Raw genomic sequence first — 18,149 nt, 5'->3', positions numbered from 1 at the left:
GCACCGAGACAAGCCTTGCTTTTGTCCCCTTTGATGCTGGTAAAGGCCGCCTTGTATTAAAATGAATGAGAAACAAAAGTGTGGCACATGTCAATGGATTATTTGAATGGAAAAGTGTCACCCTACCTTGAAGTTCAAATGAATTTTCCCTGACCTCTTTTGGGGTGAGCACATTCCCACTGGGTGGTTCCATAAAATATATTTTAGTTCAGGACCAAGGAAAGAGGAAGCAGAACAGCAAACCAGGGGACAGAAAGCCAGGTTCTGGTCTTGACACAGGTGCTACTTTACTGAGTGATCTTGGGCAAACCACTCCCTCTCTGCGTGTCTCAGTTTGCTCATCTGTAAAGTTAATGGAATAAGGGACCCACCCTGTATTATAGACACTGTAATTCTTTGGTGAAGGTGGTAGGTGATGGTCTGTTCATTAGTTGTAGTTGTGATGAGTCCTGCCTTTATTTTCTAGTTTGAATAACTTAAGAGGGTTAGCCGAGACAGCAGCTAATCTCTCCTCACAGGCATTCTAGAGACACTCTCATCATATGCGTGTTTTAATCATGAGAGATTGCCTTGGTGGCAGATTCCACAGCCCAGAATCGTTCCAGTGTTCTCAATCTGCTTCCAAGCCCCTCATGCATCTTACTCCAGACTACACAGCTCTGACTTTTACTCCTACTTCACCCTCTTCTTCCTTCTCCCCACATTCATCTCCCCAATTTCAGCTCTCTGGAATGCAATTTGTTCTTCTGAATGTCCAGATACTTTTAATCTCCACCTCTCTGTACCTCTGTTCTCTGATGCTCTCCTTCTTAGACCCCTAAGCAGAGTCTGCCAGAGTGTGGTCTGTTACCCACCTGCTTCAGAAGTCCCTGGAGAATACAATATGTAGGTCCCTTCATCCTATCTTGTATATTCCTGGGACAAAGTTATGGCTATGCTTTTTAACGAGCTTTCAGGTGATTCTGACATACCGTACAATCAATTTTGAAAGCCCTTGATTAAATGCTGTGGGCTACATGGCTGGGCCTGAAAGGTCCACACAGCCTTTAAATTTTTATTCATATTTTGTATACATGTGAGTATTTGCATTTTTCTAGGGAAATTGCTTCTAACTTTTCTTTGATTCTCAAAGGGGTCTATGACCAATAACAGATTAAGAACCACTTCTGTATAGAAATAATCAGGAATAATTTTATAATCTCTAATCTGCTTAAATCAAAATATTATCGTGGGTGGGTAGGATTCTGTATACAAGCCTTATGCGCAAGTGTTGAAACACAGATTTTATTTTTTCGATGGTAGTTGCTTTTGCAACTGTTGTGTTTTCATGACTATTAATGTAAACAAGGAGAAAACTGACCAGCAAACAATAAGCATAACACCCATATGTATAAAGTACAGATTAGACTCCAGTTGAATTCATATTGTTATAGAGCACAATAGCAGCAATGCAAGGTGTTGGAACAATAATAGATCTTTTTATTCCCCCCCTGGGAAATTCCCCAAATACATTATAAAATAGAACTTTTTTTTATCTGTTAACCCTAAAAGTTGACTATCTGAAATACTAAAGAATTGCTGTGAGCTCTGGGTTCAGAAATGGCACCTTCCATTTTCTCTTTCTCTCAATATATTCTGAGGAAATGATGTTCTTTCTGTTTTCTGGAACTTAGAATCATTTCAGGCTCTCTGTCCTTGCTTTCACTTCTGCCTAAAATGCTTTTTCCTTTTCTCATGACTAGTGCTTTGTTCTGCAGCTCATAGAAAAGTCACTGCCTCAGAAAACTATTCTATAATGACTCATTGTCTTGTTTCATTCCCTGGTTATTCTCTATTACTTTACCTTGTCACAGTGTCATTGTAACATATATTGACATCTCAAATGATTTCTTTTTAATCATGTAGCTACATGAAAGTAGAGACCAGATCTATTTAGCTCATTGCTATAGCATAGTACCTTGTAAGTTGTATCAGGCACTCTGAAAATAATTGTTGAGTTAATTAATTAAGGAAAGCTATCTTAGAGATCAGATCTAAAGCCCATCTACCTCCAACTGAACTGAGGAATCCTGAAGCATCTTTGTTGAAAAACACAGCAATCCTTGCTCAAAGGAACAAATCTAGCTGTCCTCCCTCTTGGGAGGAGACCATCAAGAAGCATTCCCGAATGGTGGGCTCTGCCCCCTGCAACTAAGATTGAACATGGCACCTTGAGCTGAGCTGCTGCTGAGCTCCCAGATGGCTCAGTTGGTTGGAGCGCGTCCTCTCATTCGACTCCCGCAAGGGATGGTGGGCTGAGCAACTAGCAACGGCAACTGGACCTGGAGCTGAGCTGCGCCCTCCACAACTAAGACTGAAAGGACAACAACTTGAAGATGAACGGCACCCTCCACAACAAGATTGAAAGGACAACAATTTGACTTGGAAAAAATGCCTGGAAGTACACACTGTTCCCCAGTAAAGTCCTGTACCCCTTCCCCAATAAAATCTTAAAAAAAAAAAAAAAGAACATTCCCGAAAAAAAAGAAAACGGTATTCCTAAACACTTAACACATACCAAGTGAAGACAGGAATTGCGAAGGAAAAATCTAGACTATAAATCTCTTCTCCTCAAAGAATTTGCAGCTTTTATGGTAAGATGACAAGAGCAAATGCAATGATAATTAAAATGCTAAATAAGATAAATGTCAGCCAAAAATCACAGGTAATTTCTAGAGAAAGGAGCTATCAATGAAGGCAGGATGTTTATGGAGTGCTTATGACAAAGGTGAGATGCCATTTGGGCCTTAAAGGGCTCAATGAGATTTGATTAGAAAGACAGAATGACAGGAATGATGGAACGTCAGAAAGTGGAAATTTTGCTTTATTTACTCCAATATACCTGATGTCTAAGTACTGTGTTAGGCACATAATAAATGCTAGATATTTGCTTTCAGGACAGTGAACAGACCAGCTTGTTCCCTCTACCTGCTACCTCAACCTGCATTTTGGATTACCTTAGACCTATGGAAATTGGATTCTGGTCACTTTTGAGAAGGCTTCAATTCTTGTGAATTTTTTCCCACCCCTGGGTTTCCATGACATGACATTTTTTTGGTTCTCTTCCTACCTCTAGCCATTCTTTCTCATTCTTTTTATTTGACTTTTCTTCATGCACCTGTCCCTTAAACATCATTGCTCCTCCAGACTTCAATGCAGCCTGCCCGGTTTTTCATACTGGGAATAGAACTTAGAATCGAATGGGTTCCAATTTCAGATGTCTATTGTGCTCTTTTTCCTAAGCTACATTCTGAAATGACTGATTGCTACAAAACCCCACCTAGGTTTTCCATCAACACCTCAAATTCAATGGATCTAAACCCAAGCCCATCATCTCACTTACATACCTGCTCCTTCTCTCAGTAAGTCATATCCGCTGTCATCCCAAATCTAGAAACCTCGGGGTCTTCTTAGGTCCTTCCTTCTTGTCACCACCTGCATCCAATTGCTGAATATTCTACCCTTAACTTTTTTTCTTATACTATTCCTTTTCTTTAACTCCACTGACTCGTTGGCTTACTAGAGTCCTTCATCCCCTCTTTCCCAAGACCTTTTTTGTTAGATTTGTAGTAGTTTCACTGTTTCTGTCTATCCTTACACCAATCCATCCTCTACCTGCTATCAGAATTATATAACAAAAACATAAATTTGATTCTATCACTGCCACGCTTAAAGCTTTCATGAATTTCCTTTGCCTACAAAATCAGAGCAAATGCATTCAGTGGATGTTAAATGTTCTTCCTTGATGCCAATATATCTTTCTTTTTTAAAAAAATTAAAGTTGATTGGGGTGACAATTGTTAGTAAAGTTATATAGGTTTCAGGTGTAGACACAGACAATCTATCTCTCCATCATCTCTCTCACTCCTGAAGCCAAGCATTTGATGCACTAATGACAAGTGATTTCTGTTTCAGAGCAAGTCATGTTTATGTAAACTGCCAGTATCTTTGCATATGCTTTTCTCTCTGCCAGCAATGCCTGGCCCCCAAACTCCATTTTCTTCTCCTGACAAGTGTAATCATTTTCTAAAGTCCAATTCAAAGACAAGCTCTGTGAAAACATCGCAGACCCTTACCATTAAAAAATTCAGGTATTCATACTCTGGGATTTCATAATGCTTTGTAGGACCATACATAGCAGTTCCCTCCCCACCCCGTCCCCCACACCTCATTGTTTAAATTACTTGTATCTCAATGCATCTGTTTTCTCTATTAGACTATAACCTCCTCACAGACCATATTGAATTCACATTTGACCTTCTCAGCAGCTACCCCATACCCAATCCTTGAACAGCAGAGTATAGTGGTTCTGGCATTCATTCATGATTGTGGAGATCTAAGTTTTAGATTTTTCTTTGAGATGTCCCAGTCATGTGACTTGGACAGGTTGTTTAATCTCTTTGAGCTTCATAGGTTTATTTTTTCATATGTAAAAGAGATAAAAATTCATTCATTTTCCCAGTTAATATATATTTATTAATTTATACTATATACCAGGCATTGTTTTAGTGCTGGGGATATATATGAACAAATATATCAAAATATGTGTATACATGAAGTTTATATATGAATAGACATTTAACTAATAGATTTGTTTGCAGATTCAAAGAGATAATTCTACATAAATGGCTTTCCAACTATGAACTATCATGGAAATCTTAGATCTTATTTCTTTATGACATAGAAAAATCTGGAGAAGAAAAGTGTGGCTTAAACATTATAAGACACCCTAGTGATTATTCTAACATTTCTATTCAGTCTAAATTATAATTCATTATTCTCTCTCTCTCTTTTTTTTTTTTTGTTCTTTTCAAGAGGATGTATGGAATTTGATGATAAAGGAGAACACTCATCAAATGACTTCCCAGGCGATTTTAACTGACATTTACAATTAAAATAACAGTATATGGAATAAAGAAAAAAGGGTTTGATTTTATTTAATGAATTTGGACACCCATGCCTACCTACAAGCAGAAAAGGCGTTTCTGGTTTTGCTTTGCTCTTGCTGGAGTTTTTAAAGATTAATTTTAAACAGATTGTTTTTTATCCTCTTGAAGACAATAATAACATCAGGATTAAGGAGGAGGCCCGATGGTGGGGCGAAACAAGTAAGCACAAGGGTTTAGGAGACCTGGTTCCTGCCCTGTCACCACTCAGATAGGAACTTGTTTTGTGCACATACAGGCTATGGAATGAGAGGATAACATCCACAAAAACCTAAGGGCCCATGTAATCAAGCAATTAGTTACTCACAAGAGTAGTGAGATTTGCTGAACCTAATTCCCGAAGGAAGGACTAGCAATCTCCCTAATCCCACACAGTCAGGTTTACGTACAAGCTATATGGTTTGAGTGCTCAGAAGTATCTGCTGTTTTCTTATCCAGTTCTCTCCTGAGAGTGGATTTTGAAATAGCAAAACCGAAATGTTAGAGCTGGAAAAGTAATTATATCAACAGCTAACATGAACTGAATACTTCCTCTGTTTTAGGCATTAAGCTAAGTGTTATATATGTGCTACCTAATTTAGTCCTAACATCCCTATGAAAAACACGTATTGTTATCTTTAAACTTTATAAATAAGGAAACCAAGGCTCAGGGAGATTCACATATGGGGCCAAGTTATAAGGGAGGAAGGAAGGATTTTAACTCAAGCAGCCTGATTCCAGAGCCTATGCTGTTTCACGAAGCAATAGAGCTTGTGGAGAACAAAAGAGAACAGTGTAGAAGGAGACAATAGGAAACAGTCATTAAGCTATTTTACCTGAGACATGCATGCCACAAGATGTCCACAGAAATAAACCACTACCCCTTTGGTTAGTTAAGTTACCTTATTTGCAACTCCAGAAGGCATGATCTTTCCCACCTTCTATTCTGTATCTGATCTAGGAATGCTTCTTTTCCCTACCTGTTCCATTTCATAACTTGGGTGTGATTAGTGTAAGCTCAGCAAATCACTATCGTGTTATGCCAGAACTTAGCCCACCCTTTTCCATGAGCTTTAAAGGACGGAAATCAGACTTGAGCATTGGAATCAAGACATGTCCAACTGACATTCCTGACTCTCAGCCCAAAGCCAGTTAAGCTCCTAAAAACGTATGTTTGCACTTTTCCATCTTCCCAGAGAACAACGTACCTGTTGTTGCAGGTCTCCTAACTCTTTGCCTTCCTTCAGACTTCTTGTATATACCTTTACCCATTGGTAACCACCCCCCCAAATCCTTGGAGTATCTTCCCAGATGTTCAATGGGCAGACAATATGAAGGAGTCAGAAAGAGCAAAAGGCATAGAAAAGAAGTAAACTCAACTTCTAACTTGGTTATGTGACCATAAGGAGGTCAGTTGACCTCCTTGAGCCTCCCTTTCCTCCTTTTCAATAGTAAATATATGAGGGACTTAACTGTTCCAGATCTTAATGCCAGATTTGTTTTTAATGGCACCTAAACAGCTTTGAATAGATTCATGAACCAATAGGCCTTAATGGTCAAGGAGGAATGGCTCAATCTAGGGATGGAGGGGAAAAAAATCTGGGTTTGAGAGCAAAAAGCCTGTAAGGCAGATATTAAATTTTGGATGGGTTGATTAGGAGTATCTCTTTAAACCCTAGGGATTGTGCATTTAATCAGTAGTTTTATAAGTTTCATTTGTGTGATAATTGTCTCATCTAATCAAAAACAGATCATTACTTTAGAAGCAAGTGATTCCCAGAAATGTCTGTTTCTAGAGTATAAAACATTTGGCCCAAGTTCCAGATTATTTTCTAAATTAAGATATATAGATAGATAGACAGACAGATATCCGATCTTTCTCCTACAACATACACCTTTTTCTTACACATTCCTTTAATGGTTAATCCATGCCTACTATGAGTCAGATTCTGCCAGTGCTACCAAGATGAATAACACTGTCCAGCCACTGAGAAATTGATAGTCTAGGCTATCACTTAGTACAGTGTACCCCAGGGCTGTGGAGAGAAATGATAAAGTTATATATGAAAGTGCCTTGCACATGCCTTGGAGAAAGGAGAGAAGAGGGAACATCTGGAGGAAGGGGTAGGAATTAAAAGAGCTTTACAAAGAAGGCCAGTTCTGCATGTATTCTCGGATAATGTGCAGAGAGGGACCAGGTCTCAAAAACAAATCAGCTAATATCTGGACACGTAATTAACCTGAGACCATCAATCACACGAGCATGATTTCCTTGTGTTAATAGATTTACAACCTGAACTGCTGTTGTCCGGCATCACTTAAAAATCCTCTGTCTTAAGTTATTTGACATCTTAAAATGTAAATTTCCTTTCTTGTGTAAAAAAAAAAAAATCTGATAGACCTCACTAGACCACGAAGATTATCAAAGAAGTAAAAGATGGGAAAGTGCCTTATGAATTCTTAATTTCTATAGACCTTTACTGAATTAAGAAAAATACACTATGGACACACTAAATCGCGTGATTAGACTTGCTGAGTCAGAACTTCCTAAGGAATAAGTAAATTTAATAGGTAATTCGCAGGCAGCTGCTGAGCAAAACTGCAGTTGGACATGACATTACTCAGTATCCACAACATGAAGTCTTATGGGAATAGATTCTTTTAGAATTTTGAGGGGGAAAAATTTGCCTTCCCTCAGAACTGCTTCCTCTTTTTTGATTATAAGATTTATATAAGTTGGTCTGTTTCTTTTACTTTTTCCCACTCTATCTGAAAAAAAATGAAAGTGAAAAAAAAATGAAAGTGAACACTCAATTTATGCTTAATCTTAACCTACAGGCATTCTCTCTTCATCCCTGTTACTGATTCTTGCCCTACATATCTTACATTTTTGTTTGTGTCGTTATTGCTTATTTCCTTAAACATGTATTACAGTTGATTTCATTAGAAATCATTTCACATTCTAAAGGGCAAAGGTATAAAAATCTTAAAGAAAAGATTTAAAGGCCTTTGTATTTTTCTTACATCGGAAGCCCTCTCGAGTTGGTAATTGTCTCCCTCTGGCTTGTGTTTCTAAGGACACACCTGCACAGCTCCAGAATAATCAACGGGCAGCCAAATCCTGCTTTTCCAGTTCTTCTGTTTCACAAGCCCTTCAGTACAGAAGCCTTAAAGCCCCTCCCAGCAAGTTCTCAGGATTCAGGCCCTGGCTTCAACCAAATACAGCTTCTCTATGGCACATCCTGACTTTGCGTTTTCGCTTCTATTAGGTTGGTGCAAAAGTAATTGCAGTTTAAAAGGTTAAAAATAATTACAAAAACCGCAATTACTTTTGCACCAACCTCATAGAAGTCAGAATAAACGTATCCTATTTGAGGTGGTGACATATCCTAGTTCACTGAGAAGATTTTTGTTAGTGGCAGTAATTTTTCCTGAGCATGTTTAAAGTTTTTGATGCTGAAAGAAAATATTAATCATATAATTATTATTAACCAGCATAACCAATGAATGGTTCAAAATAAGGAAACTAAAGCCTGGATAAACTAAGAAGTCCAACGTCGGACAAACAGTAGATGTTAAAATGAGGATTTTAACCTGACTCCAAAAAAAAGCTCTTAACCCCTAAACATGTATGAAGTTTCAGAGTTAGACATTTCATACATCCTTTTTAGAAAATCTTTCAAAAAAGTATCTGAGCCTAGGGGCGGCAGGATGGCACAGGTGGTTAGAGCATGAGCTCTTAACAACAAGGTTGCTGGTTCAATTCCCGCATGGGATGGTGGGCTGCACCCCCTGCAACTAAAGACTGAAAACAGCGACTAGACTTGGAGCTGAACTGCGCCCTCCACAACTAGATAATGACTTGGAGCTGATGAGCCCTGGAGAAACACACTGTTTCCCAGTATTCCGCCCCCTAAAAAATTAAAATTAATAATTAAAAAAAAAAGTATCTGAGCCCACTCTCCTGGGCTAGTAAACAAAAAACTGACCTTTAAAATAATTAACAAGGCTATTGCTGTTCCACAGAGGCTTTATTAGTCTCTTAGAATAGCAGAGTGTTAGGGATGGAAGAGTCCTTGAAAAGTCTAGTGCAGCCATGTCGCTGGTTCGAGCACCTTATCCAGAGGTTGAGTCCTCAGGAGGTGGCCAGTGCTGTGGGGCTTGCCAATTCGTCGCAGAGGATGGTACCATCATAAAACCTGACCCAGCGGAGCCAGAAAGATTCTTCCAGGATTACTTAATAAGCACAGCAAGACAAGACTGAAATCAGAGCATGATGACAATTACAGCAGCACTCGAGTCTGGAATAAAACATCTATATGCTCTGCTACTGGGTTCTCAAGAGCTGTCCTGAGTCCCGTCCTTCTCAAATACTTGACTCTGAAAGCAACTCCTGTGTATTTCCAATAAATCTTTGGTCTGTTTGTCTTCCTATTTTTACTTAGCCAAGGGAGGTTCTCATGAAATGCAAAAATCCTTTAATAATACAAATGGCTAAACAGTGAACACCTACCAAATACTGAAAAATACATATTACTTTCTACAATAAATTCAGAAGAACCGCTCTCTGCATTTTCCAGAGACTGTTCCAAATTCTTTTTTTTCCAGTTTTATTGAGAGATAATTCACATGTAACAGTAAGTTTAAGGTATAAACATGATGATTCGATATACATATGTATTGCAAAATGATTACCACAATAAAGTTGACACTCACACAGTTGCCTTTTTTTTATTTATTGGTAGTGAGAACTTTTAAGATTGACTCTCTTGGCAACTTTCAAGTATACGACACTCGTACAATATTGTCAACCATAGTCACCATGATGTATTGTACTTTAGATCCCCAGAATATACTGATCTTCTAACTAGAATTTTGTACCCTTTGACCACTTTAACCTATTTCCTCCACCACCTCTCTGCCCTTGGCAACCAATCACCAATCTATTCTCGGTTTCTATGAGTTCCATTGTTTTTTTTTAGACTTCACATAAAAGTGTGATCATAGAGCATTTGTCTTTCACTGTCTAACTTATTTCACTTAGTATAATGCTCTCAAGATTCATCCCTATTGTTACAAATGACACGAGTTTCTTCTTTTTTCCTAAGCTGAATAATATTCCATTGTATGTATGCACCACATTTTCTTTATCCATTCATCTGTTGAGGGACGCGGACACTTAGGTTGGTTCCATGTGTTGGCTATTGTAAACAATGCTGCAATGAATGTGGGCATGCAGCTGTCTCTTCAAAATAGTGATTTTATTTCCTTTGGATAGAGACCCAGATGTGGGATTGCTGGATCATACAGAAGTTCTATTTTTAATTTTTTAAGTCACCTCCATACTGTTTTCCATAATGGCTATAGCAGTTTACATTTCTACTAACAGTGCACAAGGGTTCCCTTTTTTCCGCATCCTTGCCTGCACTTATCATGTACCTTTTGATAAAAGCCATTGTAACAGGTATGAGGTGATACCTCCTTGTGATTTTGATTTGCATTTCCCTGATGAAAAGTGATGCTGAGCACCCTTTCATATACCTGTTGGCCATTTACATATCTTCTTTGGAAAAAGGTCTGTTCAGGTCCTTTGCCCATTTTTTAATCAGGTTAATTGTGTTGTTTTGCTATTGAGTTGTATGAGTTTCTCATATATATCTTATCAAGTATATGATTTATGAATATTTCCCCCCATTTCATAGGTTGCCTTCCCATTTTAATTATTTCAAGACTATGCTCATTTCAAGTATCACACTCTCATAACCAAAATCACCTAAGATTTTTATTATATTTAGCATCTGACATGCAAACAGCTTCTCTCCAACCAATGTGACCCAAAAATCTTTTTGCCGATTCTGAGTGCCTAATTTGTACTTGGTAAATACGAGTACACTGATTACTGTAGCTATAATAAGTATACAAAAGTGCGATCAAAACATACGGTGAATGTTTAAATAAATAAAAATTATTACAGTAAAAGACACATTGCCATTAATCCCCTTCAAAATACTCCCCCTCGCTTCGAACACATTTTCCCCATCATTCTTGCCACTTTCTGAAGCAGTTCTGAAGTCCTCTATCATGAGTGTCTTTAGTTGCATTGCCGTGGCTGCCTTGATGTCCTGAATTGATTAAAAACGTTTACCTTTCATGGTCATTTTGACTTTGGGGAAGAGCCAAAAGTCGCACGGTGCCAGATCTGGTGAATAAGGTGGATGAGGACACACAGTAATATTTTTATTTGACAGAAATTGCCGTACCATAAGCGATGTGTGACACGGAGCTTTCTGTTGTGATCACAAAATACGGTGAATGCAGCTGCCGAATGCCATCCAACAAAAAGGCAGGGATCTTCAATATGGAAAGTGGTGCGCTGAACCTTAGTAACAGTGTATGACAAGTTTCAACTTGTTCGGTGCAGTCAGTTGGGTGTGAGCTACGGTTAAGAGAAAGTGTGTTTTAAAGTGTGCCGTAAATCATCCTCCGCTCCGTGTCACACATCGCTTCTGGTATACAGCAATTGCTGTCAAATAAAAACATTACGGTGTGTCCTCATCCACCTTATTCACCAGATCAGATACCATGTGACTTCTGGCTCTTCCCCAAAGTCAAAATGACCATGAAAGGTAAATATTTTGAATCAATTCAGGACATTCAGGACAGCACAACTAAAGACACTCACAAAAGAGGACTTCCAGAACTGCTTCAGAAAGTGACAAGAACAATGGGATGAGTGTATGCGAAGTGAGGGGGAGTATTTTGAGGGGTATTAATGGCAATGTGTCTTTCACTGTAATAATTTTTTTAAATTTAAACATTCACCATACTGTTTGATCACACCTCATGTACTAAGTTTTTTCCTATCCAAACTTATGGTAAAGTTTAACTTATAAATTGGATACAGTAAAACAGTAACAATGACTAATAAAATAGGACAATTATAACAATATACTTTAATAAAAGTTATATGAATGTCTTTAAGGCCATCATGTAGTAAAATAAGGGTTACTTGAATAAAAGCACTGCAATATCACCATAACTAATCTGATAACTAAGAGAGCTACTACTATGATTCCCCGAAAATAAGACCTAGCCAGACCATCAACTCTAATGTGTCTTTTGGAGCAAAAATTAATATAAGACCTGGTCTTATTTTAATATAAGACCGGGTCCATAATATAATATAATATAATATAATATAATATAATATAATAATATAATACCCAGACTTATTTTAATATAAGACTAGGTATAATATAATATAATATAATATAATATAATATAATATAATATAATATAATACCAGGTCTTATATTCATTTTTGCTCCAAAAGACGCATTAGAGTTGATGGTCAGGTAGGTCTTATTTTCTGGGCAACATGGTAAGTGACTCCCGAGTGGGTGTGTACAGTATGGACATGCTGAACAAAGGGATGATTCAAATCCTGGGTGGGACAGAGCAAGTCAGAGTAGGATGACACAGATTTCATCACACTACTCAAATCGGTACAATTTAAAACTTATGAATTGTTTCTTTCTGGAATTTTGCATTTAATATTTTGGACCGTGGTTGACCAAGGGATAACTGAAATCATACAAAGCAAAACTGCAGGTAAGAAGGGACCACTGAACACAGAATTGATTCAATAGATGGTAGAAGCCCTAAAAATTCAATTAGGTGATGGTGAGGCAACCTAGAAACTGGTAACAAAAGGAAGCCACGACCAACCTAAGCTGGAGAGGGCAAGAGGTGGTATAACCAGAGCCAGGAACCAGAGTCACCTGGCAAAAGCTAGCACCAACGAAGACCTATTCAGTAGGACCTGGCGGCTCAGACATGGCACTGGCACTTCCAGAGACTTCTCCCAGATAGGGAGGGAGAGGAGGCCACACTCTGAAATTCCCGTTTCCTACCTCCTGTCTCCTGCCTGGGGCTCCCAGGGGCAGAACACAAGCCAAATGTCAGCTGACCTCTGAACTCAAGAAAGGCAACCTGAAGCGGTCAGCTTCATGACCCTTTCTTTCCACAACACAGGGCAGAGCAGGGGAAAGGTGGGGAACGGATCTGAGAGCAAACATTTCCATGACTGGCACAAGATCAGGACTGAAGACAGACTATGGCAGAAGTTCGAGGTGGGAAGAAACTTGATTTTTCATTAAGGCATAAACGTTTTAGCAGCAAAGAGATGTAGCTATCTCTTCAGCATGGCTGGGGCTAACACACATGTGAAGAAAGGAACATCGATGAGACTAGACATGTATCAAAGGACAGGGCATGAAGGGTCCTGCATGCCGTGCTCAGGAGCTTGAAATCTATTTTAGAGGTGGTCGTGCATAACCAGAATGACGTCTTGGAAAGTTGATACTGGCATGATTGTAGATGGTAGCACGGGGGAATGGAAAGGATAGGTCAGAGCCCATTTGCCAAAGGCTGGTGTAGTACAGGCCTTCCTTGATGGAAGGGTCTGTGAAGCTATGGAGTGGCCTTTCTTTCACTACCAACTTAGTAGAACTCACCTCCTGGTGGTATCGACTCCAAACCAATGAGGTCTGGAAGACCCTAGTCTTGTCAGACAACACTTTGAAAATTCTTTCACATTTTGTTTTAAAATTTCTTTGGAAGTAGGGGAATAGGAGTATAAAAGATCTGGAAACACTGTTGCAGAAAATGGAGATGTTTGACTTACAGGGGAAGGAATGATGATGTCTTATTGAAAATATGAGTTATCGTTATAACAACAGGCTCTCTAGAGTTTATGATCCAAAGGAAAAGTTATCTAGTTAGGGCCTTCGGTTGAGTAGAGCCCCCAGAAACAAAAATAGGACAAAAGGAAATCTATTCATTGCTTTATTCATTCTTTTCAGGGGTCAGTGCATTTTAGGATAGAAGGAGCTTCAGCCAAGGAGGAGTCCTTCCACTTTCACTCCTGCTTTATCCTGCCGTCACACCAAATGTGATAAGGCCTCCTGAAAGGCAGAAGGACAGTAATAAAAATAAGAGCAGCTTACATGCAATTAGCAGATTTCCAAAAATAGTTTCTCTCCTACTTAGACACCTTTTTACTGATAGGAAAACAAAGGCTCAGAGTGGTGAAGTCCAAGCCAGAATCACAGAGCTGGGAAATGGCAAAGGCACAACACACCTCTCTCACGTTCAAATATTCCTGCTAGAAACTACGCGTAGATATTGCCCTTTCCTTGAGGTTCCTGGAGAGGCAAACTTTATAAGAGCACAGTCTGTAAGGGGGAAATACAGGCTCACAAGTGAGAATGGGGTGAGGTGGGAGTGTGATGGACAGGGTCGGCATTGAGGGTGACTAAGCCCTGCCCCTCGGCCAATTAGCCCACAAGCTGTATGTAGTTACCAGAAGTTTCTTCACAGCCTCAGAAGCCTCTGGACCCAGCTCATCCACACATTTCTTGAGCCCTGCCACAAGGTGCTCAACAGAAATGCCCAGCGTTTTCAGAAGAAGCTTTAATGGATCCAGGAGGGTGAGAACTTCCAGAGGTGAAGGTAAGACATTGCTGACAGGATTTGGCACACTGTTGATGAGGAAGGCAGTAGCTGTAGAGCAAAGGAGAGACCAAGTGAAACAGGAACATCTTGCTCCTGTCTGTGACCTCACCACCTTTCATTCTGTCCATCAGTGGCTTCATTCCAGCCTCACTCATCTTGATTTCCCATGAAAACTTCTGCCTCAGGGCCTTTGCACCTGCTAGCCCAGCTCCCTAGAACTTTCTTTCCCCAGATAGGTAAAGGTCTTTCTTCCTCGCATTATTTGGTCTGTCCTCAAGTGTTACATTCTCAGAGCGTGATCGAAAATGGCACCCCTGTCACCCTCTATTTGTATTTTTTTCTTGCCACCACCTAAAATATTAAATCAATTTTGTGTGTGTGTGCCTTCATCCTCTCACCAGAAGGTAGGATCCATGAGAACAAGGAGTTTATGTTTTATTCACTACAGACCCTGGAAGGTAGTAAGCACTCAAAAAATACTGGTGATTGACTGAATCGGGATGTATTTTGCTTGTGACTGTCTCCACAGCCCACAGGTTTGGAACCAAAGGGGAGATGCTACAATGTATCTCCCTTTGGGGATCTGAATGCACCCAGCCATAGTCCAGGACAACTGCTCCAAACTAATTCAACTCAATGCTACAAACATAATTGAGCACCAACTCTATGCCAGTTGGTACAGCTACACAGATGAGTAAGACAAGAATACCCCATTCAGAGAACTCGCACAATCTGGTGAACAGTGAAAAGCTGTGCGTCACAATGCAGCTTATGCTGTGCTAACATTAGGGACAAAGCTCTATGGAAACACAAAAGAAGCAATGACTAATTCTAATGTGAGAGTATGTTGCAGGAATCTTCCCAGAAGCTAGAGGTGGGTGTTGCAGCAGATCCCGGGATCACAAGGTAATGAAGGGAACAGCATTTTTAAAAAGAACAAAGTTAACAAAGGCACCGAGATGTTAAAATGAAAGTGCATACACAGGATGGTGAGTCCTCCCTAGAATAGCTGCAGTGCAGATTCCATTGGGGTGTGCTGACGGGGCATACAGGCGAGGCTGCAAGATTTGGGTGAAGTCAGATTTTTAAAGGCCATGAATGCCATACTAACAAGTTTGAGATTGGTTTTCCCTGAGGGCAGTGAGGAACTATCAAGGCTTTTATATGAGACAACTGCAGTTTATATCTTCAGTTTTAGAAAGACAACTTTCACAAAGAAAAGAAACCAGAGGGAAAGCACAGAGAATGAAAAAAATATGTATGACATATTTTTATAAAACACATGTGCAGATATGTAAACACACATGTACATATCTCACACATAAGACTGCATACTCTCCTGCTAGCTAAGACCCTAACATCGTTAATTTTCCTTTAGAATCCTCTTTATTTCCCCATTCAAATTGTGCACCTGCCTTCCTTTCATCTTCTACCACCTATTTCCCCTCTTTCTCTTCCAGAGGGGTGATATTTATTTCCCTCTCCCCCATCTTTCAGTTGCCACCTCTGCCAATAGATACTCGTCCCTGGACACTAAAGAACAACAAAACAGCTAAAACTGGTGAAGTTACAAATTTGCCGAAAACGCAATAAAAACACAAGACAAAGTTGCCAATGTATAGTAGGTGTGGGCAGCTCCCAGTTTCTCATGATTAATTTCCTTACTGCTTATGTTAAACACTTTGGTGAGTGTCTTCTCTGTACGTATTTATACAGAGGGTGCCAAAAAAAATGTATACACATTTTAAGAAAGGAAAACTGTATTACAATTGTAATACTCAATATATACCGATAATAAGAGATGAATACAAGTCACATTTGACTTTTGCAATTACAAGAGGTGCTCAAAGTGGTTACCATCAGCATCCAGACACTTCTGATTATGCTGAACTACTGCTTGAGCAACGTTGACCAAAGTGTCCACTTGTAGACATTATTTTTAGCACCACCGGTGTTTTTCTGGGGAAAGACCCTCAAAGCTCTCTGTTCTCTGAATGAGCAGTGGTCAATCACAATGCATTCTGATGGGAACTGACCCAAATATATCTTCCTGAAACTTACAATAACTCCCTCCAAAAAGAATGAGTCAGTTTCCATTCTCTTCCAAGAAGCCAACTTTTATAGCCCACCAAGAAACTGAACTGTTTGCCCTTCAGTATTCCCACAGAGCTCTAGCTGTATACTACTGCGCTGACTTCTGTAGAAGTCTTATCTCCCCTGCCAGATTGTAAGCACCTTGAGAACAATATCTGATTCATTTCTGAATCTTCCAGTGCTCAGCCAGTGCCCAACAAGTTGTAGCTACTCGGTAAATACCCATTGAGCTTGTCAAGAGATAAATGTAGTTAAGTCTCAGGAGAACCAACCTGGCAACCTGACTGATTAGAGATGACAGACAGCAAGAATGACTCCATACGGTTTCAAGAGCAAAAAGGAAAGAAGTTGCAAGTCAGATTGGACTAAAGATGAAGGAAGATAAAGAAAAACTATAGCGATGAATGTTCAACGATTAAATCTGCTTTGTTGACCCTCAGTGGGAATTGACCACTTCTTATGGGGGATGCACTAGGGGTGTTGGGTTAGGGCTTGGATTGAGGCTGAGTCGGGTACCTCTGAAATCCCTTCCAACCTTACTATCGGGTGGTTCCCAAGCTCCCTCTACCATATTCCAGTGGGAGCCTAAGCTCACTAGTTGTGTTTCTAGGAACAGAAAAGTAGAGAAATACCCTATGTTCCAAGTTACTTACCAGAGTAACTGCAAATGCTGATGGTCACCAGCAGGAATACAGTAACCAACTTCATGACAGGCTATCTATGATATTTACTTGGAGTTTAAAATTGAACTGGAAAACCCAGTGAATCCACGAGCCAGTGTTCCACTTGCTGTTCCAAGTGTAACAGCTGCTTCTGCACACGCACATATTTATATACCCACCGAGGACCTGAAATTCAGTCATCACCACTTGACTCGCCCCAGCGAAGAAGAGCGTGAAGATCATGTTTCCTCACTAAACACTGGAGGTTTTTCTGCTTTCCCTTATGTTCCCACGAGAAACCAAGCCCTAACTGAAAGCCTTCTCAAGGACCTCTTGCACAAGCCTTGCTCAGAGATGCCAGTGGGAGGCAAAGAATTCTAGGAGTCCTTCTCCTGGAAGAGCACTGAAAAAAAGGGAAGGTTTTATGTTTGGATTAAAAGGAATGGAAGCTCTGTTGTTTTCCTCTAGCTTTCTACTCATTTCAAGTTCAGAGAATCATATTACCTGAGGAGCTACCCAGCTGGAGAAGCAAGCTGGAGGTCCCATCAGCTGCGGTATAATACAGACTCAGCTTAATGGCATTTCGTGCCATATTTCTCTAGCATTTACCTCCACCCACCCCTTCCCCACTCACACATCTACTATGGCAAGATATTGTACCTTTTCTCATTCCTCCCAGTTATTTGGGGAAGCCCCGGGGTATGCCTTCTCTGTGCTCTCATATAGAATAATAGGCTCAGGGTTTAAAATCAAAAACGCCTTTTTGAAACCCTGGGATTCGATTTACTCTTTGTGTAATCTTGGATTAGACTTTTTATTTTAAATCTGTAGTATTGGTCTTCTCATTTAAACATTAACAGCAGGACAGTCCCAAAGCTGTGTGATCTTGAGGGAAAAAAATTTTCAAGACCTT

At 39.7% G+C, this 18,149-nt stretch overlaps 1 protein-coding gene across 1 annotated transcript; it reads right to left on the bottom strand.

Moving 5' to 3' along the window:
- Window positions 1–13,799: 13,799 nt before the first annotated feature.
- SCGB3A2 (secretoglobin family 3A member 2) lies at window positions 13,800–17,282 on the bottom strand (the record flags this gene model as incomplete). The annotated part of the gene is made up of 3 exons (XM_081035549.1): window positions 13,800–13,930; window positions 14,329–14,528; window positions 17,228–17,282. 3 exons carry the CDS (start codon window positions 17,280–17,282, stop codon window positions 13,907–13,909), a joined length of 279 nt encoding a protein of 92 aa, XP_080891675.1. The 3' UTR covers window positions 13,800–13,906.
- Window positions 17,283–18,149: the final 867 nt, after the last annotated feature.

Source organism: Rhinolophus hipposideros (genome assembly GCF_964194185.1).
Source record: "Rhinolophus hipposideros genome assembly, chromosome: 23".
NCBI classification, from domain to species: domain Eukaryota; kingdom Metazoa; phylum Chordata; class Mammalia; order Chiroptera; family Rhinolophidae; genus Rhinolophus; species Rhinolophus hipposideros.
This window is presented reverse-complemented; position numbering and strand designations above follow the sequence as displayed.